The sequence below is a fragment of the Pagrus major genome, chromosome 8, assembly GCF_040436345.1.
Source record: "Pagrus major chromosome 8, Pma_NU_1.0".
In the NCBI taxonomy this organism is placed as follows: domain Eukaryota; kingdom Metazoa; phylum Chordata; class Actinopteri; order Spariformes; family Sparidae; genus Pagrus; species Pagrus major.
In genome coordinates this window covers 26,052,566-26,074,411 of record NC_133222.1, presented here as the reverse complement: position 1 = coordinate 26,074,411, position 21,846 = coordinate 26,052,566, and the positions used below count along the sequence as shown (strand labels likewise).

The following is a 21,846-nucleotide window of genomic DNA, read 5'->3' as shown; positions in this document are numbered from 1 at the left end:
CTTTATTTTTTTCTTTGATTGGTGAATGTCTTTTTATTTTGTTTGATAATGCTTTTTTTTTTATTTCTTTTATTTACATGTTCGAAATAAACTAACTAACTAACTAACTAACTAGAGAATGATCCACTGTGCACTGCACCACAATACAGCAATTCATAAAATAAAGATGACATGTATTTTATATTTTTTGTACTTGTTGACTGTTGAGGTGGCTGGATATTACTGTAATAGTACTGTAGTGCTATAGCCATCTCTAGTATCAGTGAAGATAAAAAAGAACTCAGCACACACACAGCTGAAACATATTCACAGACAATTTATTTTTCATTGAAATTATTTCACATCATAGTTGTTATTTTTCCTGTTGAAGATCTTTTGTATTTTTATTACAACAGCCACAGAGCAGCAGCAGCAGCAATAATAATAATAACCCAGCAGGAGAAGCAGATCAATGCGGAGAAAGACTGAAAAATAGAGTGAAACATGGTGGGCGCCCCTTTTCCAGCTGCCAAAAAAGATTTTACTACAAGGAATTATGGGATATAGAGTTGTTTTTTATCTTCAGTCTGTCAGATTTCTCAGGCTGTGCCACATCTGACCCCATTCCTTCCATAACAACTTTTAAGACTCGAGCACAGCTGTACAGGATTTGGACATGGTAGAAACTCTTAACAGTTTGTGTAGAATAAAAAAACATCAGAGATCATAGACAAGAAGGAGGAATCAGGATGGGAATGGAAAGCAACAAAGCACAGTGAGCTCCACAGGATACGGAGACATGACAGAACAGAAGAGAAGTGTCAGTTCAACCATTGCATGTACTACAGTAATACAAAAACCTTACATTATAACCTCAACATGCTGGCACCCAGGCTGGGCATGTGGCAGCTCATAATGGCCTAAGAACCGTGGGATGAGTTCAGTGACAGGATTTCCTCGAGACTGTCCACTTCTTTAAAGGAATAGTTTGACATTTTGAGAAATATGCTTATTCGCTTACATGCAGGGTTACATGAGTGGATTGATACCACTCTCATGGCTGTACGTTGTATGAAGCTACAGTCAGTTAGCTTAGCATAAAGGCAGGAAAACAGGGGGGAAATAGCCCAGCTCTGTCCAAAGGTAACACAATCTACCTACCAGCACCTGCAATAGCTAAGCAAACAAAACAAACAAAACCACATTGTGGATTTAGGAGTTCTATGTGCCTGACTATAGGACTGTGTTTTAGGAATCATTCTGCAGGAAAATAAGTTAGCATTTTTGCATTTCCCTCACCTCTAAACTAGTGGGATTTTTGAATGGGTTTTCAGTTGCCTAAAATAAGATCTGTGTTTAATATAAGCTTGAGACATTTTTGTGTTTTGTTCTATGACATAAAATACATCATTAGACAACCCACATGTGAATTGTAAATGATAATGAGAGTTCAGGAGTTCTATTTGGAGGAGTGAGTGGTGCACAGAGAACAATCTACGGTCAAGGTCAGCAGAACCGAGGAGCTGATTGTTGATTTTAGCAAAGACACACACTACATTGGTCGAGCTGGAGGGGAGCAGGTCAACAATTACAGGTTCCTGGGTATCACCAACACTGAGAACCTATCTTGGTGATCACACATCACCACCCTGGTTAAAAAAGTGCAGAAAAGGCTCTACTTCATACAAAAACCCAGGAAGGCTAAATTATGGAGCCAGATTCTGGTCAACTTTTACAGAGAAACATTACAAAGCATCCTGACTGAAAACATCACAAACCAGCATTGTTCGTGCACAGCCCAGGACAGGAAGGCTTTACAACGGGTGATAAAAAATTGTGTTTGACACATATATTATTTTCTGCATTTATCTAAACTCTAATTGGAAAATCATTTAGGCTTTTTGAGGAAGGAACCAGGGCAATACTAACTTCCAGATTAGCCTACAAAAATATGTTGTCCGTGCTGCTCTCAAATCCTTGACTGGGCGCAGTGACTTCCTGCATTCATGTTATCACTGTGACGTTGCCAGGCAACCAGGAAAGACTTTATCCACTTTGATTTTCTTAAATAAAAGAGATATAATATGGACATAGCCAGGACAGTTTCCCCAAGTTTCCAATCTTTATGGTCAACTAAGCTAACTGACTAGCTTCTTATTATATGGATTGACATGGCATTGATGTCAATCTTTTCATCCTTCTTTCATCCAAAAAGCAAGTAAACCTTTGTTCCAACATGTCAAACTATTCCTTTCAAACATTCAGACAACATATTTGGGATAAAACAAATCTACAGTAATGTTACACTGACTTATCAGTTACTATGTGTGGAACCCACAACTTTATTTAAACTTGATTATGGCCAGTCATTGTGGTCCACCTCTGATATGATTATCTGGCAGGATTAGAACAAAATTCTGTGGGAACAAGAAATATGAACATTTTTTGATATGATAATGGTCAAACTTAAACTCATCAGGCAGCTTCAGTCCAAAAGTACCAGTATTGGTATTGGCTTTTTAGAAAATCAATATTAATCAAACCCTAACTGCCTTGACCAATAGGATCTGTCAAGGCTCAACAACCACTCAAACAGTTAGACTGGATCTCTCCATTTCAGTCCTTAACCTCGGTGAATAGTGATCAGACCCTTTATCATATTTCAAACCTTTATAAAACAAAATTACAAAATAAAAATATAAGATGATACAGCAACATGTACATGCAAAAAAACATAATAAACTAAACCACAAGAACACAGGAAACAAATGTTTGATTAAAGTGATCAAATCAAAGACGCTGAAAACTTAAAAGATATTATGAAAACATAATTTGTTAGATTACAGTGCACTTTGTGTGAAAAAACAACCACACACACATTAAGATGAAGGCAACACCAGCCTGCCGATGAAGGGAGGCCAAGAGAAAAAGAAAACAGAATGGGATTTAAAAATGGTTCAGAGAGGAAGGTAAGAGACGACTATATACACTCGTATATACATCATACAGGCTATGAAAGAGAGCACAAGGTCCTAAAGCCAGACCCAAAGATGGCCGTACACAAACTGAGTCTACAGGCCAAACAGAAATCTGTCATGGCACCCAATAAATAGGAAACAAATGATCTCATAGCGGACGGCATCCTGTCCTCTGCTGCAGCTTCTGCCTTGATTCAACAAACATCCGGAGCACTCTGGAGGTCGACACAAATAAATAAAATGGATGGATGCAGTCAGAGCTAGGCTGACTGGAAAAGGGGTTGAAACCTGACTCGTCTTCTCGTGTTCTAGGGTCACTGACAGAAGACAAATCAATATAAAGAGAGGAAAAAGAGATTCTGACAGACTTGCAGTGTGTCAGGGCAGTTACCACATCGTATGAAATGTTGCCACAATAAAACAGCAACATTTAGAAGGAATGTAGATGGGCAAATATGGCTTAAATGTGCCTTTTTCCAATCTTTTGTCCCTTATAGCCCATTGGGATGGAATATGTACATCAACTTTATCACCATCCTTGGATGAGAATCTCCATACAGCCTAAAAATGTCACCCATGTATTATGACGGAATATAAATACAGCAACAGTTCAAAACAGGTGGTGTGACAGATAAAAAGATAACAATAGGCAACTCATCAACAGCTCCACTAGAGGCACTGCGACTCTCCACCCTGACCTCAACAGGTCAGCGGCGGTGTCACTGTCTCTCCACAGACAGGTCATGACAGGTTCCACTCGAAACCCTGATCAGTACTGAAACCACACTCACGTTGGCCTGATGACACACGTGCACAAAACAAAAACTACGTTTGATGAAGATGTTTGGCAAGTGTCCTTTCTTCTTTTCAAAACAGTCTCAAACAGAGCCAAAAAATAGCAGAGGATATGAAAATATACAACTCTCAGCTGGTGATGAGTCTTGTTTACAGGTCCACTTTACAGGTCTACATTACCACCATGGCATGGTACAGAGAGATCCATGTACAGGCACCCTCTTGTTGGCTTCTTGTGTTATATGTTGCAAAAAAAAAAAAGACAACTGGGCCTGTGTACTTCATTACTGTCCGGACAGAATCCAGGAGAGGCAGAGTAAAGGAGGTTTGAAAGACACAACTTATAAATATTAGGCAGTCCCAGACCACCCAGCTACTGCTACACAACTGCCCTATTAAATAGTAATGGGAGATCATCAGTATATACACTGAGGACAAAAGAAAAAGAACAAATCGTAATTGTAAAACACCATTGGCGTTTAAGTTTGCCGCAGAGCTCCTGAAATGGTTCTGAAATGTCATCACTGTGGGTTATGTTCATATATAGAATTATATAGAAACACACACAACATATGAAAGCACAGATGTCTGGAAAAATATGTTGATAAAAACCGTTTTCTTTTTTGTGTGTAAATGAGGAGTAGGCACAGTCTTGCAACTCTGCTTTTCTCTGAGGTAGCACCTCATTTTCCCAATGAAATACTTGAAAAGACAAATTTGAACCTGACAACTGGAGCCAAAGATCGCAAGAGTGAGGACTGCATGATTAACAGTTCAACACATCTGTTTGGAGAGCAACATTGTGGATCAGATTGGAGACGAACTGGAATGTGAGCTGCTGTATCCAGCCTTCTTCGCATGGATGGCAGGAGAGAGAAAAAGAGAGGAAGGCTCTGAGGGGGGAGGGTCAATTCAGGTTGATCTCATGACATGGATGCACAGCTGGAGAGCTGGAGTTAGACTGAATATGAAAACTGAGAGACCACATCTAAAAGACAGGGCAAAGGATAAAGACGGAGAGAAAAGTGTCTCTTATGTCACAATATAGCGGGTCCTCCTCTGATCGTGTCAGTAAGAACAAGGTCCTTGAAACATCGGTGACAGCAGTAAGGGGAGCGGCAAGGTCAATAATGATTTCTCATTTAGAAAAAAGGTAATCCTGATGCTGACTAGACAGTTCCTTCCTGGTGATGGCATCACTACAGGGGTGGGTGATGATGTGTGAAGCTGATGAAGGCTCCTCCTCTGGTTACATCAGGTGATCCTCACGCTGGGATGATGTCAGAGCCTAACGATGGCGGCGATGGAGACGACATCACCACACAATTTTCATGGTGTGTATCTGAGCCTGTGTGCAGTGTGTGAGTATGTTTATGTGTGTGTCCGGTTATGTATGGGGGGGTGTGAGCATGGCTAATCACCAGGCCTCTGTGTACCGGACATCAACGTCTTTCAGGTTGGGCAGTTTGGCCTGCAGAGAGACACAGACAGATGGACACTGCCTCAATACCTTCAAACATTCTCACTATCAAGAATATATTGTTCAAATAAAAATATTGATGAGTGCATCTTGAGGTCATCAATCATTCATTTATAGTTGGAAATGTTATACTAATCTTAATTTGGAATTGTACACTTTAACAGTCCGGGTGATATGCGAAAAAATCGTTCACTTTTTCATTAAAGCATGAAACTTGGTACAGCTCTACAGTTTGGGGCCCTGAACATTTTCACATATGGAGCCACCGCAAAAACACCTCATGGCGGACATTTTCCTTTCCGCCATAACTGAATTAGGAATTATGACAATACATATGTGATTTTAGCCTGCTTTTAAAAGCTAAAGTAGGCCTTCTAATAAATCCATCTGCTGAGAAAGCTATCTTACGACCAATCTGTAGCCTATAGGCCGTGCATTTATGTAAAATCATCACTCCCTGATTAACAGGTCAAAGCTGTTAAAACTGCTGTGCTGTGTCATACTCAGTGTACTTTCAGTCCATTAATTGATGTGTGACAGTGTAAAAAGCCTCCCGATCATTACTGATATGTGTGATGTTGATTAGCAGTCTACTAATGCTAATAATTTTCATTGTGACACGATTTCTTTGTGACACAAAAGAACATAAATACACATCAGAAGTGCTGCAGAAACTGCCATGCCTTAATGATGCAGGATGACAATCGGCAAAACTGTTGAATCAATGTGTTACCTAACCCTAACCTGTCTGTATGACTTAATGTTAACTCCTCTAGGTTCATTTGTAAAAAGTCACAGTGAACAGGAACCGGACCAGAACTAAATTGCAACAAAGCTTAAGTTTCTTTCCTTGGTCCAGAAAAACATGACCCTGAAATACTCTGGTTTACATTCTCAGTTAATTAGAATAAACCAACTGGAAATGTAACATTTCTTTCTCTCTAATGAGTAATAAATTACACAGATAGTTCTTTTCAGGAACAAAATGTTTGTGAATTCGACCCATGACAGGTTGTAGGTCTTTGATAAACAGACAGGACCTGCTGTGTATTTAGACCTTTTCTACAATACAGATTACAGTGAAAAGATTGAGCCCATGTAAATTCATTTGACAACATAAACTTAAATACAAATTAGAAAATATAGAAATGTGTATTGCATAATTTTTTAAAGGTGCACTTTGGAAAATATGGCCAGAATTCGAACATAGATCAAAAAATACATGGGGCAGCATATCACCAAGGTAACTGACAAAGATGCTCCTGCTAAATATCCTTAGCTGTGGCGGGCTACAGTTAGCTAATTAGCTCATGGCTCATTTAGTTCAGATGGTGTATGGTTGTACTTTCTGTCTGTTTAGTGTGGAGAATAGATGTATTTCCTTTTTATTAACATTTTGTGAAAAAGATAATTTCAGTATCTATTTCTATATTTATACTGTGAATGAACCAATTGTATTTGACATGAGCTGTCTGGTAATATTACCTTGAGGTCCTCATACGTGTCAGCTGTGAGCTTGGTGCTGTTCATATTCAGACTGCACAGACTTTTCATAGCTAGAAAAGACAAACAGTTATTATCAGCCACAAATTATTGTTAACATGTTAACTCTGAGCATGTCCTTGTATTCTGGATTATTTAGTTACTGTGACATTTCTAGCCATTCTTGACACTGCTTTCTATAAAATACAGTCACATGACTCATTTTGTGTGTGTTTTCTTACAACTGAGAGCCAGCAGACCAGCATCAGTGACAGGAGTCTCACAAAGGTTCAAAACCTGAAGACAGGCCAGATGCTCAGATAGCAACCTCAACCCTGCGTCCCCAAACTGAAGGAAGGCATAAGAGATAAAGACAGGACATACATTAGACACCGAATCATTAGTGATTACTAGTGTGTGTGTTAACAGTTGTTTTTCCTGTGTGTTCACCTGTGTGGACCAGAGGTTGAGCTGTTTGAGTGAAGGCAGCTTGATGAGCTGCTCGGCACAGGCACTGGTGACGTTGGTGAAGGCCAGGCTCAGGTTTTCCAAGTTCCCAAAAGAACCTGAACTCAACAGGCGGGCCAGGTCCGCATCCTAAACAGTGTTGAGGAAAAAAAACATTGAGCCTTTTATAAATAAAAGCAAGTATTTTGAATGCACTGACATCAGCCAGGACAGAACAGGTTAAAACTCTTTTGTGTGCAGCAGTGATGAATCAGTATAATCTCACCGTGGACTTGGAGGGTAGAGTCAGCCGGGTGGGGCCGCCTTTCCTTTGCTGTGAAGAAAGACAGAAAAAAAAAGATGGCGTCTGAGCTGAGGGCCTTGCAGGAACCTTGTCAGACAGTAGATGGTGTGTGTGAGCAGGTTTGCACGCATGCTGCATTCATATCATATTGAGGAGCTGGGACATGAATACTGTTCACCTAATTTTAAAAATATAATTATCCCATTTTTAAATGGTGTTATTAGTATTGACTGTATTTGTTAGAGTTCCTTGCCAGAGGATATCTGCAATGCACCAGTGATAAAATGTAATGACGTACATTTACTCAAGTACTGTCCTTTAGGACAATTTTGACGTACTTGTACTTTCCTCGAGTATTTCCATTTTCTGGTACTTTGTACTCACACTCCACTATATTTTCGACGCAAATATTGTCCTTTTTTTCTACACTACAACTATTTGATTCATTTATTTACTGGTTACTTTGCAGATTGCTGCAAAACAGCCAAAGTAGCACATTTTTTAATTATTTTTTTAATTAGCAAATCGTACAAAACAAACTGATTCCATAAACAGGAAAATACTGAATATGGGATCAAACAGTCAGTCGATGCAAAGTATAGAATAAATACAAATATATGTATAATTCACTTTTACTTGTACTTTTGATACTTTCATTAGTTCATTTATCAGATACTTCAAGATTTTGACTCAAATACTATTTAAATGGGTGACATTCATTCAAGTTATATTTTAACACAACAATTTTACATTTACTCAAGTATGACTTGAAGATTTACAACACTGCACTGCACTGCACAGACAAAATAAACCATTTATTTAACCATGAAGTACAGTCTCATCAAGACTTTAGCTGGTTGGTTATTGCAAGTTTTGCACAGTGCCTGATTTTGTAAGTAGTGCCCCTAAATCAAGATGAATCTGAGTAGTCTAGAACATAAATACTGTAATGGACATACTGGATACGATACATAGCATACTTAATAATGTACACAGTATGTATGAGCTCTATTTGTTTATGCTGAAGTGTGCACAAAGTGCACAGTGGACCACCTCCACATATAAATGGAAGCTCAGTTGTGCAGACAGAGTCAAGTGGCTATGACTCAGTGTGTGAAGTATCCAGACTGAGCTAAGAGGGCCGGTTACTGTTACTGCTCTGGGGTCTCATTTATAAAACTCAGCAGAGAATCCACACTAAACGTTTGCGTACATACAAATGAGGAAATGCACGTACACCAAAAAATATTCTGACTTATAAAACCTGGCTTACGCCCAACAGTGCACATTTTCCTTTTATAAATCCCAAATCAACTTGGAAATGTGTGCACATGGATCCGCCTCATATACCGCCCGCTCCAAACACATTCAACAATAAATGGTCAATGCAAAGTTCCTCATGAATGTTAATGCATGGAAATGAGCCGCTGCATGATGGTTCTTTACGGTGAATCAAAGACGAACAAAATACACATTCCTGGCACAGGGAACGAGGTGTTCGTTGGTGAGGTGGAGGTTACAAAGAACATACTGTATACATTCATTCATTTTGTCCTCTAGTACTGTGAGGACAGTGACAGTCTGTGCAGTCCATGCAGCGTTTCGCACTAGTGGCACCACAGTATTTATATGTTTACAGCGATCGGACTGACTGTTCCACTTGACAAAACAATCACGAGGATCGGTGTTATCCCCGACCCTCGGATATCATTTGAAAGTGGAAGTCTGATACGTGAACAATAATTATTTATTTAAGTTTAGTTACGGTGACCGCGGCCTGCATTATGATTAAGACTCATAATGAGGATGTAGAGTGTAATGATTGTACGAGAGCTGTCACTGACTTTATTTACACATGTTCTTAATTTACACAATCCATATGTACTGGTTCTGAAGCTATACCAGGTGAGCTGACTAGAGAAGGCAGTGTGTGTGTGTGTGTGTGTGTGTGTGTGTGTGTGTGTGTGTGTGTGTGTGTGTGTGTGTGTGTGTTTGTGTGTGTGTGTGTGTGTGGCAGCCACAATTGGCTGTGCGATTTCTACAACCGATGATAATATTTTCATAACATAACAACATCTGTGTTGCCAATTGCCCTTGTCTCCAAAATGTTTGTATGCATGGGTGACAGTTTACTTACAGGTGCGCACATTCTCCCGTCAACTTTGTTTTTATAGATCACAACTTTTGGAAAAGTGGCGTACGCCTCTTTCAGACCCCATTTTGTGATGTACACAATGTTTATAATTGAGACCCCTGATCTTTACTTGCATTTTAGACCCAGACGAGCTACATTAATTTACACACTCCAGTGCTGATGTTTACTGAGAGGTGTCTTAAAATGAAGAATTATCCAGTTAGTGTGTGCCTGCTGGATGAGAGTACAAGAGATGTGAAGGACATCTGTACAATTTGATGAACTACAGCAGTGGGTGAAGCGAAGAGAGCACATGATTTGGAATTTTGGAATTCTTGAATATAACCTTTTTTATGAAGGTTATTTTCAAGGCTTAATTTTATTATATTTAAAATATCTGTACCGACATTCAGCCATATATCTGTGCATACCTAGTCTTGTCTTCATCTAGGCCTAACCATACAATAGACGATGGAGCTGTTCATACATGAAACATAATTCTCCTAAATGAATCTTGTGTCCTCCATTTGTTTATATTAACAGCTGCCCAGGTATACCTGCCGACCAATTTTAACAATTTTTACTCTTATTCTTCTATCAGTCCATATGTAATTCACTAGTGGACAATCTGCCCTCGGTCTATCCCTCCCGTCTACTGAAAATTTCACAAGTTCTTCAGAGAAATCGAGAGAGAGCAAGATAGAGAGTTATTCTTTACTGTAGGCCTACGTATACTGTTGTTCCTTAAATGCTTGTAAGTGGTTGGTGCCATGTCATTTGGTACCACAATGGTTTTGTACAGTTTGAATAGGCTCCCTCATTAACAACAAACACGCGCCTCACCCACTGTTATGATAAAGGTGAGTTCACTGGGCGACCTCATGAAAGATTCTGCTGATGAAGACAGTTTATAGAGCAGACACATGCTGGGAGGGAGAAACGGGAAGGCTCATTCTGTGGGAAACACTGGTGCATGCTTATTGCTGAACTTCTGGGGCCTATTACAGTCGCTGTCAGAATTGTGGATTGACAAGTAAGTCACATGCGTCACTGAGGACACAAGAATGCGTATGTAATGAGAAACTGGTGACTGGATTTTCCTGCAGAGGCCTCACTCCACTGAGCTGGAGCCAACAGAAATGTGGGATGAGTTGGACAAGATGTTCTGAGTTCAGATCTACAAGAATTGCAGGCTGCCGAAGAGAACAGCACTGTGTTAACTTCAGGCCTCAGTGTACCTTATAAAGTAATGACGTGAGGTGACGCGCGCGTGCGTGTGTGTGTGTGTGTGTGTGTGTGTGATGGTGCAGTAACTCACCAGTTCTTTGAGCTCTCTCTGTCGGTCGCAGAGCTGCTCGTACATCCGCAGGCCCACCTGGGTGCTCTCCAGGGTGGAGATAATCTGCAGCTGGGTGTCTTTGTTCTCAATGATGTTGTACTCGAGCATGAGACACAGGATCTGGACACACATGGAAACACATACACACTGTAAGAGGTAAAGGGGCACTCCACAGATTTTACATGTGACAAACAGTTTACTTGTTATGCAGAGTACAGCTCAGCCTGAGGGAATATTTGTGCAACCCCACGTGCTGGGGTGTGAGGAGCTTCGTCAACCATATAAATGTGTTCGGAACAGGACTCTTATCAACCGTGTGAAGTTTGGTGCAGATTAAGTCATGTACAGTCGAGTTATACTTTTGTCTTTTATGGCAAATCATTGATATCCACTGCGATGCCACCACGGCCACGCCATTCAAGGAAAACTCAAGCTTTTAATAACTTTTCATCACATGCCAAGGGGTGCCAGGGCCGCTTCATCACTGCTTGCTATTGCTGTTTTTCCACTAGCACTTTTTGCCGCTCCTAGTCAAACCGCAGCGCGCTGATTTGCTTTTCCATCACCTATTTTACTGCACCAAGTTCAGCTACACCTACAACGACTCACGACTACAGCCAACCCGTAAGCAAGCACCCGTCTCCCCCTAAAATTAATACTGAACTCATTTCTGTGCGGAAAACCTGAGAGAAAGACGTTTTTAAAAGTCTGTCGTAAGCTCTCAATACACTTGTAGCTTCTAATTGAATCTCTTCAGTCCTGTCCTTGTCCTGCTTATACTTTCAGAGATCTGCTGTGTTTTACTGTTTCATCGTGTTTGCTTTCAGCCGTTTCAGGAGTCATCTTTAGTGACTGCTGGTGAAAACACAACATTTCCTGTAATGTTGCTTCATAATAAAGGCTTTTAAATGACTAAATAACGGGGGCTTTTATTGTGAAGTAGTTATAGTAAATGAAAGTTGTTTGTAACTGAATTAGCGGAGCCACTTTGTCAGCGGTGATCCTTCGATAGTACTGCAAGGATTGGGACAAGTGGTTTAAGACACACCATCAAGCAGGTAGCCCAGTTGTGATGTAAATGAAAAACCTCAGCCGCGGCCAGGCTTCCGGCGCCGAGTCAAACCAAGTAGAGCCAGGCTGGCAGATGTAATGGAAAAACAGCATACGTATACTTGTACTATACTATGTATGTGTAACTTCCTGTATCCACTATTTGGCACTAGAGAAAACTGAGTAATTACATGTTGGGTTTAAGCATCGTCAAGGACAGACCACACCTTGAAAAATTGGTGTAAATGAAATGATTGTCAGACAAGGCTTATTTCCAGTTGCCAGTAGGTGGGGCAATGACTATACCTCCTAATAGGCATGTAGAAGTGTTTTGGGCGGGATATTGTTCAAACATGTGAAATTTGGGAAAGACTGGACGATGTACACTCATGTTTCAACGACTTCCCGTTTCAAGGTGACTAACACATTGCCACATCATCAGAATCCAATGAGAAGTCACAGTGTTCACAAACACAGAAGTCACAAACACACCATCATCACAGCCTTAAGGATTTTCCGAGCAAATGTAGATAGCAAATGTAGGTGGATCTGGTCAACCTGTTAATTATAAAGAGTACATAGAGGTATAGAAAAATGTCCTGTTGCCACCAGAGGCGCCATCACTTCAACTTAATATTTGCATGTTTATGTCTTCAGGCTGGGTAAAGTTCCAGCAACTTCCTCTTTCATGGCTGCTGTATAAAGTATAGAAAAATGTAATTTCCTATTGGTACTAGGTGGTGCTCTGTAACTGGATATTAGCAGGTACTTGAGTTCAGGCCAGGACTCATATCAAAAATGAGACGTTTGACGCAGATAAGACCATGGACAGTGGAGTTACAACAACTTCCTGTTTTATGGCAAAACTCACAATGTTCACAATACAGCGTCATCAAGGTCTTGAGTGTTCTCTCACCATGCTTGAGGCAGACTAGGTCATCTGAGTACATCACAACATGTCAGGGACTCTTACCAAATGTGTGAAGTTTGGTGCAGATTCGACCATGTACAGTGGCTTTTCAGGCACTTCCTGTTTCATGGTGAATCATCAAAAAAAAGCCACGCTGGCCCACTGCCATGGCCATGGCCTTCAATGAAAGTTAAAACCTTTGATAACTTTTCATCCCAAAGGTGTTAAATATGTAGGAGGAGTTTGTTAAAGTACAACACGTGCACATCGGCAAAAAAACCTAATTCTTTAGGAGGAAAAAGATTTTGATTTTGATTTTTTTCGGGCAATTTTAAATAATAACTCTCAATAGATCGTTTCAATATAGTCCTCGCACTGGTTGGTGCTTTGGCCCTAATTAATCAATTAATTAAAAGGAATCCTATGTTACAAACTAGGGATGCATCACTTCATTCGAGCAACAACCCTATCAGATAATATTTTTACTCAAATACTATTTATTAGTTACTTTCACTTTTACCAAAGTAATATTTTAACACAAAATTAGTACGACTTTTGTGACTCTTTTTTTTTACAACACTGCACTGCAGAGACAAATATTAAACATTAACTGTATTTAACCCCTTAGTACGTACTCATCAAGAAAATAGATAATAAATGAGCTTTTATGAGAGAATAGTTTTTTTCAGTGAAGTCATTACAGCAAATGCCAGAGGACACATCCAATCATATCATTACTACCACATTCAGTTTTAATTAAAATTTCTGTCCCACAGATGGACACATTGCTCTTAGCTATTTTGTTATAGTTTTGCACATTGCACGATTTTCTAAGCACTGCCCCCTAAATTCCAACTTTTTCTCCCAGATGAATTTGTGTACAGGGTAGAAAATAAATACTACACTGGCCATACTGATACAATACATCCCATACCAGCTAGGGATATAATGAAAAATTCTATTGGTTGCATTATGGGAAATGTATGACCTAGCATTTGTAAAGATCGACCCATACTAAGCACAAGTATTTTGACATTGGCTGCTTTGATTTAGACCATTTAAAAAAAATTGTCTGTCTCCCCTTGCAATACTAAATCACTGAAATATCCCTTTAATTCAGTCACTGTAACCTTCCTTTAATTAGCTGTGTTACTAGAACTAAAAAACTAGAGCTGAAACAATTACTAGTCAACCAACAGAAAATGTATCAGCAAATATTTTGATAGAACTGAGTAGTAAAGAAAAAGATGCCAAACAGGTGTCCAGTCTCTATATGTGAATAGTTGTTTGTTTTCTACGATAGTAAGCTTCAAATGAAGCTTTATAGTCTGTAAAATGTCAGAAAATAGTGAACTATGTCAACACAAGTTATCAAACAAATAATTATCAATTCAGAGTAGAATCATCATATGAATCAATAATGAAATACAGTAAATGTTAGTACAGTGTTAATTGCAACCATTACTACTTAAACTGTTACTACTTGTACTACTACGCCCCAGTGAGCATTTCCCTTTTGTAAAGACATTTAAAAAACAGCTATGGTCACAGGTGAAAGTTTTTTTTCACTTATCTGAAGACGTTGACTAAACGTTTACATTGAGACCATATGTCACCAGGATTTGCAACCTGGATTTGGTTTCTTAGTCAGGCAATGAAATGATGACTATTTGCAAATTATAGAAGATGAAAAATGACTATAACAAATCTTGAAATAGCCTACCCTCCTTTCATGCCATTTGACCAAAGGGTTTGGGGACCAAACCTCCAACCTTCTGACTGATGGATGGCTGCTCTACCCTCTGAGCTACAAGTGCACCTTGTACTCCCTAGATGTGAAGCCACTAATTGGACAAGTCAAAGCTGTAATGCTTTATGGTACGGTACAGTGAATCCAATGTCTTATTGTACATAACTGTATAAAACTGCTCCCATTACGATGTCCTGGAAATCTCTTGTTTGCTGCTCACAGCCTAAATAGTTCCATATTTATGACATATTATATGAAACCTTAAATGTGTTGAAATTACGCTTTCATGTGGACCATATGTCTCTGACCAGTGCAATATGTCAATATGATAGAAATACATCCACACTCATCGATATCATCTGTCTTTCAACCTACAAATGAACAATTATCAAAATGATCACACAAATGTTTTGTGACAGGTTGATGTTGTAACCACATTTTAGCTGGTTGAAAGGAGGTGTCAGACGTTCAGACCAAATAGCACCCAGTTTTCAAATGGAAATCAACTTTGAAATCCTGGTCAGTGCTCGCTGGGATCAAATATATACCAGTACAACAACACTTGATTCTCCAAATAATAAACTTGTTGGAAAATGTGATTCCAATTGATTCACATAAAACAAGAAAACAATGACACTAAATGGTAAATAAACTAAACTACATGTTAATGCACCAATAGAACATGAAATTATTATAATTAAGAATAAATCAGGGCAATAAATACAATTATTTATTGAAGAATTCATAGAAACACAAGCATGGATGTACCTCCACCATGGTCTGGTTTCCACGCAGGGCCAGCAGCATGCAGGGCCCCAGCTTGTTTTCAGCCAGAGAGAGCAGGAACTTCTTGGTCTTATAGCAGGAGCCCATCAGGATATGAACCTGGAGGAGAGGAATGGGGGGGCAGTTGTTAGCAACCACAACCACCAATATATAGTTCAGGTTGACTATGGGTGTGTGTGTGTGTGTGTGTGTGTGTGTTTGTGTGTGTGTGTGTCCATACACTCACCATACTGGCAAAGAGCTCTCCATCATCATCACATGCCACACCTCCTGGACTGTAGAGCTGAAACCAGCCGTCTTTACCTGAACGTACACTCAGCAGGCACGAATGGACCTGGAACACAAACACACATGATTATTTTTCCGGGCCGTATCAAGAAACATCTCACCCAAAACACCCTTCTTTCAGCTCTAGAGCTGCTCCAAAGCTGAAACATTGGAAAACATGCACAAACACACACTCACCTCCTGCCTCGGGTCCTCCGCAAACCTCTGAATAACATATTTCAGTTCCCTATTTAGACAGAGAAACATTGAGACACAAATGTCAGATTGTTTTTTAAACTAGAATGACTCAATCTGTTTATGATGTCAGAGTTACTTACTTTGTGAATTTGGCATGTGCAAGGGCCCTGGAGAGAGGGAGGACAGAGAGAAATGTGAAATATTACAGCCCAAAATACTTACGAACTGAGAAACATGACAAAGCAAACTTTTTCTGTTTGGAAACATTAATTTAATGCATGCTTGTCTGGCAAGGTCGCTTAGACTTGATGTTTACAATGCATACAATCATATTTAGAGGTCAGTTTAATAATAATAATAATAATAAATTTTATTTGGAAGGCGCCTTTCTGGACACTCAAGGACACCGTACACAAAGGAGATAAAAGAATACATCTAGAATAAACATCAATATCAATAAATGAAAAAATAAATAAAAAACACACAAAATAAGAACAATTCCAATAGATTCAAGGGATGGGACAGGGCAAGTGGCATCAGAGGGAATAGGCAGTTTTAAACAGGTGTGTTTTGAGTTGTGATTTGAAGTTGGGGAGTGAATCAATGTTTCTGAGTTGGGGTGGAAGTGAGTTCCAGAGGCGGGGGGCAGAGCGGCTGAATGCTCTGCTCCCCATGGTGGTGAGACGGGCGGAGGGGACAGACAGGTGTATGGAGGAGGAGGATCTGAGGGAGCGGGAGGGAGTGGGGACATGGAGGAGGTCTGACAGATATGGGGGGGCGAGGTTGTGAATGGCCTTGAATGTTACCAGGAGGACTTTGTATTGGATACGGAAATGAACCGGGAGCCAGTGGAGCTGCTGAAGGACAGGGGTGATGTGGTGGATAGAGGGGGTTCTTGTTATGATGCGGGCAGCTGAATTCTGGACCAGTTGAAGTTTATGGAGTGATTTGTGAGGGAGGCCAAAGAGGAGAGAGTTGCAGTAGTCCAGGCGGGAGGTGACAAGGCTGTGGACAAGGATGGCGGCAGTGTGGGGGGTGAGGGAGGGGCGGAGGCGGTTGATGTTTAACATGTGTTGCTTGTGCTACCTCTTACGGTGATGTTGAGCTGATGACACAGTAGCACAATGTTACTTTATAATGGTGGATGGAGTCAACATGCAGTTTCAGGGGGAGTGCAGAGCTCATTATGACATTTTCAGCACATGTGCACATATGAGCATGTGCAGTTCCAGGGATTGTTTGTTACTTTAGATGATATTTTAATGATCCCAGTGGGGAATCACTACAATTATGTTTTAGCAGCTGTGAGAGGTTAACTGTGGTGACAGTGGCTATAAATCACATCAGACAAATAGAGTTACATTCTGAACTGACAAAATCCTGGTAGATTAAATAATTTTAATTTAATGACATTATGTTTTTAAGGTTGTACTGATTCACTAAAGGTGAACCTTCAAATGTGTAGTTCATCATTTTACACGTGAACATGTAGCTAAACCTGCTAATTTTGGTATCTCATCCATTTACATCCTGCTGTGAGTTTCAAAGTTTCAAATCACTAGTGCAGGCAGATCCCTCTTGTGTTTGCGTGTCGCTCGGTCGCTCACAGCTGGATGTAAATATCGATGTAAATATGATCTTGTCTGGCGCGGCTTCCGTAGTGCAAGCGGCTGTGAGGGAGACTCGCGTGCACGCGCAAGGGTGCCTCCAGGCAGATATAGCATAGTGACTGTTTAGGCTAGAAAAATGTACTAAATGACGTCGTTTCGAGTAAACTCTGGATGTCGCCTCTTCAGGACACTTGGATTGCAGCGGACGAGCAGTATGGAGGAATATTACAAAGTTTTTGTGTAGTTTTATGGACCTTTTTGTCTCGGGCACATTGACGCCCGTTATATGGATTTTTGCTGCAGGAAGGTACCCCCGCGGGTCTCCAGCTGCACTTTGAGGAATAAGAAACTACACCGGACTTCTCATCAGCATGAGGGTGAGTTGATAATGATTGAATTTCGTTCTAGAGTGAACTATTCCTTTAAACTTTCCATACTGAAATGTCATCTTTTCCTGGTGTCGACATTACCCACAATGCAACTTAACCACTGAGTGACATCACCGGAGGCAATTTAAGTAGCAGATTAAGTGCAGCTTCCTCTGGAGCCACAAAAGGCTTTATACTACTTTTTTCACATGTGCAGTCATACTCCCCAGACCTGTAAATACACTTTAATGTGTTAAATTGGTGGTTACTCTTTAAAGGGGCAGGGAGAGATAAATACACATTCAGCTGCATGGCAGATCTAATTCATGACATTTAGAAAAAAAATTAAAATTCATCAGTTTATTTATTAAGGGACTAGTTTGAAAAAATAACTTATTCAGCGTCTTGCCAAGACTTGGATTAGAAGATTGATGGATTTTTTTATAACTGTATGGTAAATATGATGCTGCAGTCAGCAGCCAGTTAAATTAGCTTAGCATAGCATAAAGGAGGCTGAAAACAGTAGCCTGTTTCTGTAAGGTCACAAAATAACACAACTATATCTCCATAGAAAATCCATAGAAAACAAGGGTGCAAATAGAATTTGCTTTTCTACTTGAATTATACGTTGGACTTTTTCTTTCCTGGAAGCAGTTCCTGGTGTGTCCACTAGTTGTGGAGTAACTTCTCCGGGCAAAGAAATAGACCCGCAAATAACCCCCCTATAAAACTACAATGTGTGTTTCCAGACTTCAGCTTTAATGTGGATGAAGCAAAGAAGATATAGTGCATTAATTAGTCAACTTTAGAGGTGGTGAATCTAGTTACATGTTTTCTGCACATGAGTGCATGAACTCATCTGAGCACATCACTGTGAGTGTGTGCGCTGGTGTGACTCATTATATCCTTAGTTACAGTGTGCTGGGGAAAATTGTTCCCTTTCCTAATGACGCCTGCAGCCATCTACCAGGTAACAGTGGCGCAGGTAAGCAACAGGTGCGTCAACACTAATGAAGCTCTAAGTCAGCCACCAATTACAAATAAGGCTCGGGGCTGCTTATAGCCAATTAAAGAAGTTCTCTGGAGAGAGAAAAGCTACCCCTCCAGTTTAGGACCCCCCGGAGGCATGGTGAGATACCCCATCCACGTCAGCAGCCGGGCCCCATCAGGACCCTGCTGGAGACATGTATACATCCCCAGAGACTGATGTGAGAAAGTGGAAGGTAGGAGACAGGAGGGAAGGTAGTGCAGGGTGGTGGTGTGCAGCACTGGGCCGGCACTGATGATTACAGTGTGATTATGGTTATGGCTGCACTGGTGTTGTTGGAGTCTATTCTATATTTTTCTGAAACACAATTAGACTGCACTGAAACACAGTATGCTAAGACAACTACTGCTAGTACTACTTATACCGTTTCAACCACTAATATGACAACTTCTTCTTATAGCAGAGTCACTGACATACTTCAGATTTCCCTCTATCAAATGTAAGAAATCCTGTGATTTACTTTCTTTTCCCTCTTAGCACTATCTATTTTCTTGTATTTTAAATGTGTAACTACAGTGATGTAGTAGGGTGGGCTGTGCGGTGCTGAAACACAACCTCAATATCATATATGGAGGACTGAAGCCACTGCTACTTTCACCACACAGGCTGTGTAGACGCTGTGTACATTGAAACGATTGCATTTGATGATCACAGGAAAATTAAAAGTCAAGCTGAGGCCTCAACACTTGAATCCACATGTACACAGGTAGTTATGAAAACAGGCTTTTAAAGCAAAAACTATCTTTGTCCAGATGAGTGTTTTAGCACTGTTTCAAACATCATCTCCGTCCACACTAACACACTTGAAAACGTCACATGACCATTCACGTTCACTGGGCATGTGTGTGCCGTGTAAACAGGAAGACTGTATACTCTGTGGTTGGTTGCTTAGTTGCAGAAAATACTATGAACGATCTTTACTTTTACTTACTCCTTACTTACTTACTTTTACTTTCTACATGTATATATGTTACAGGTACCAGGGCTGGTACCAATAAGGCAATTCTTCCTGGAAACGGGACAAAAATGACGAGGCAGTGAAACATGACTGCTCTTCACAGAATCCTCCTGGATAATGCTATTTTTGATAAAATATTGTAAACAGCTGATTTTTGTCTCTCTTTTCCATCTTTGTCTTTCAATTGCCATTTGTCTCTTTAAATATAGACAATATAACATCCATTCCATCAATATACAAACTCACATACTCCACAATATCAGAAAACATAATCCAAGCTCACATTTTGCCAGTGATGCTACATATACTGACAAAACCTGGTGAGGAAGTGACCTGTGTGTTTGCTTCATGTTTCTGTCCCAGGGAATGTTGTTTCACTTTTCCACTTGCTTATATAGTTTAATTCTGAAGTACTTAAATATTTACAATAGTATATATGTGTAAACAACATTAAAATGAGGCCATTAAAATACAGTAAGGCATCAGTATTCTTTTTTGGAGAATATGAATTTATTGAAGTTTGGTAAGGTAAGTCCCTTGTGTGACAGAATACTAGATAAATGAATAAAATGCATTTGATGCCTACAGTGAAAGTGTGAGCTGAGCTATGTATGTGTGAGTACTCACTCTTTAGGGAAGGGGATGGGCTGCAGCAGGCTGGCCAGAGCAGGTCTCCAGTCATCATAGTCCGACCTGACAGAGATAGACAGACGGAAAAGGAAAAAAGACAGAAATGAAGAGAGTGACCTCAATGATATAAAGACAAGGGTTAAGTCTGGAGGAGTGGGGCTGAGGCACTAAAGGACTGACCAGTAGTTGAAATATGAGCAGTGTTGCGATGACGCAGAGCTACGGTGTTGTTTTAACAGAAACTAGAGCTGCATCGAATTACTGTGAGTTAAGTAACACTGTACTTGTACAAACGATACAAACGCATAGACACTATCACTTTTCAGGCCATCCCGTTTGGTTACCACACCTACAGCCCGACAGAAGGACACACACACACACACACACACACACACACACACACACACACGTAACTGCTGCTCCACTTTCACACTGTGTAACCAGCACTGCCACTAATACATTCATTCATTCAGGGCTGTTTAACCCATTTACACTGATCAGCTCTTCAGGCATACACACACACTCACAAAATGTCACTTTTACTAACTAGGACACTTCCTGGGTTATTGACATTTAACATCTATAATATGAAATTGGTTTGAAGTTATGTAAGTTTAAAGTAGCTTCATCAAGACACAAGTTTTGTTAATAGGCCTTACAAAAGCGCTGTTCACAAATCTGTTCACACGTCACAATTAGGTGAGACTGTGTGTGCCTTATATCTAATGACTAATGCTTTTGTTAATCTGTGCCACTTTTCATCTTAGTACAGGGGAATGGCTACGATTAGGTTTGTTTGTCACTGGCCATGTGGACAGTTAAAATCTTGACACGGAAGTAGATTTGACAAAAGTGAGCTGAATATGCAGTAATTATTTCTACGTTATCTCTTTATTGTGAGCAAAAGAGCATAGAATATATATCCAAGACACAAAGCTGAAAAAGCTTCTTCCAGTGTGTCGCACTTTCCTCTGACAGGTGAGCTGACACTTTACTGTGTATTATGGAAGCTAACTGTATAATCTGTAGATGGGCAACTTCACTATGACTTGCATGCACATGCTGGGAGTAGACAACAAACCTAAATGACTGAAAGCTTATGGCAAGATTAATGTATGGAGTTGTATGAATCACAAAACTATTCCATAGAAAATATTTAATATCTTGAATGTAAAATCTCTTGTCACTAACCGATGTGAGTAGCTAATACTCCCTGCCAGCTAACAAGAAATACTTTGCTACTGCAAACACTGGAAGTTGTGTTTACAGTGATATTCTGGGGAGGGAAATTATATTTTTCCCAGGATGGGGTAGCCGTGCCCCCTTGTCCCCC

At 40.1% G+C, this 21,846-nt stretch overlaps 1 protein-coding gene across 1 annotated transcript in view; it reads right to left on the bottom strand.

Moving 5' to 3' along the window:
- Window positions 1-296: 296 nt before the first annotated feature.
- Window positions 297-21,846, bottom strand: part of cmip (c-Maf inducing protein) — a 61,480-nt gene continuing 39,930 nt past the window's right edge. Inside the window, exons 11-21 of the mRNA XM_073471599.1 lie at window positions 20,511-20,576; window positions 16,040-16,066; window positions 15,900-15,948; window positions 15,661-15,768; window positions 15,417-15,533; window positions 10,918-11,058; window positions 7,448-7,495; window positions 7,165-7,311; window positions 6,957-7,062; window positions 6,718-6,788; window positions 297-5,223 (exon numbers count right to left, since the gene is read on the bottom strand). Coding sequence (XP_073327700.1) covers window positions 5,170-5,223; window positions 6,718-6,788; window positions 6,957-7,062; window positions 7,165-7,311; window positions 7,448-7,495; window positions 10,918-11,058; window positions 15,417-15,533; window positions 15,661-15,768; window positions 15,900-15,948; window positions 16,040-16,066; window positions 20,511-20,576 — 934 coding nt within the window. The 3' untranslated portion in view covers window positions 297-5,169. The remainder of the gene's footprint in view (window positions 5,224-6,717; window positions 6,789-6,956; window positions 7,063-7,164; window positions 7,312-7,447; window positions 7,496-10,917; window positions 11,059-15,416; window positions 15,534-15,660; window positions 15,769-15,899; window positions 15,949-16,039; window positions 16,067-20,510; window positions 20,577-21,846) is intronic.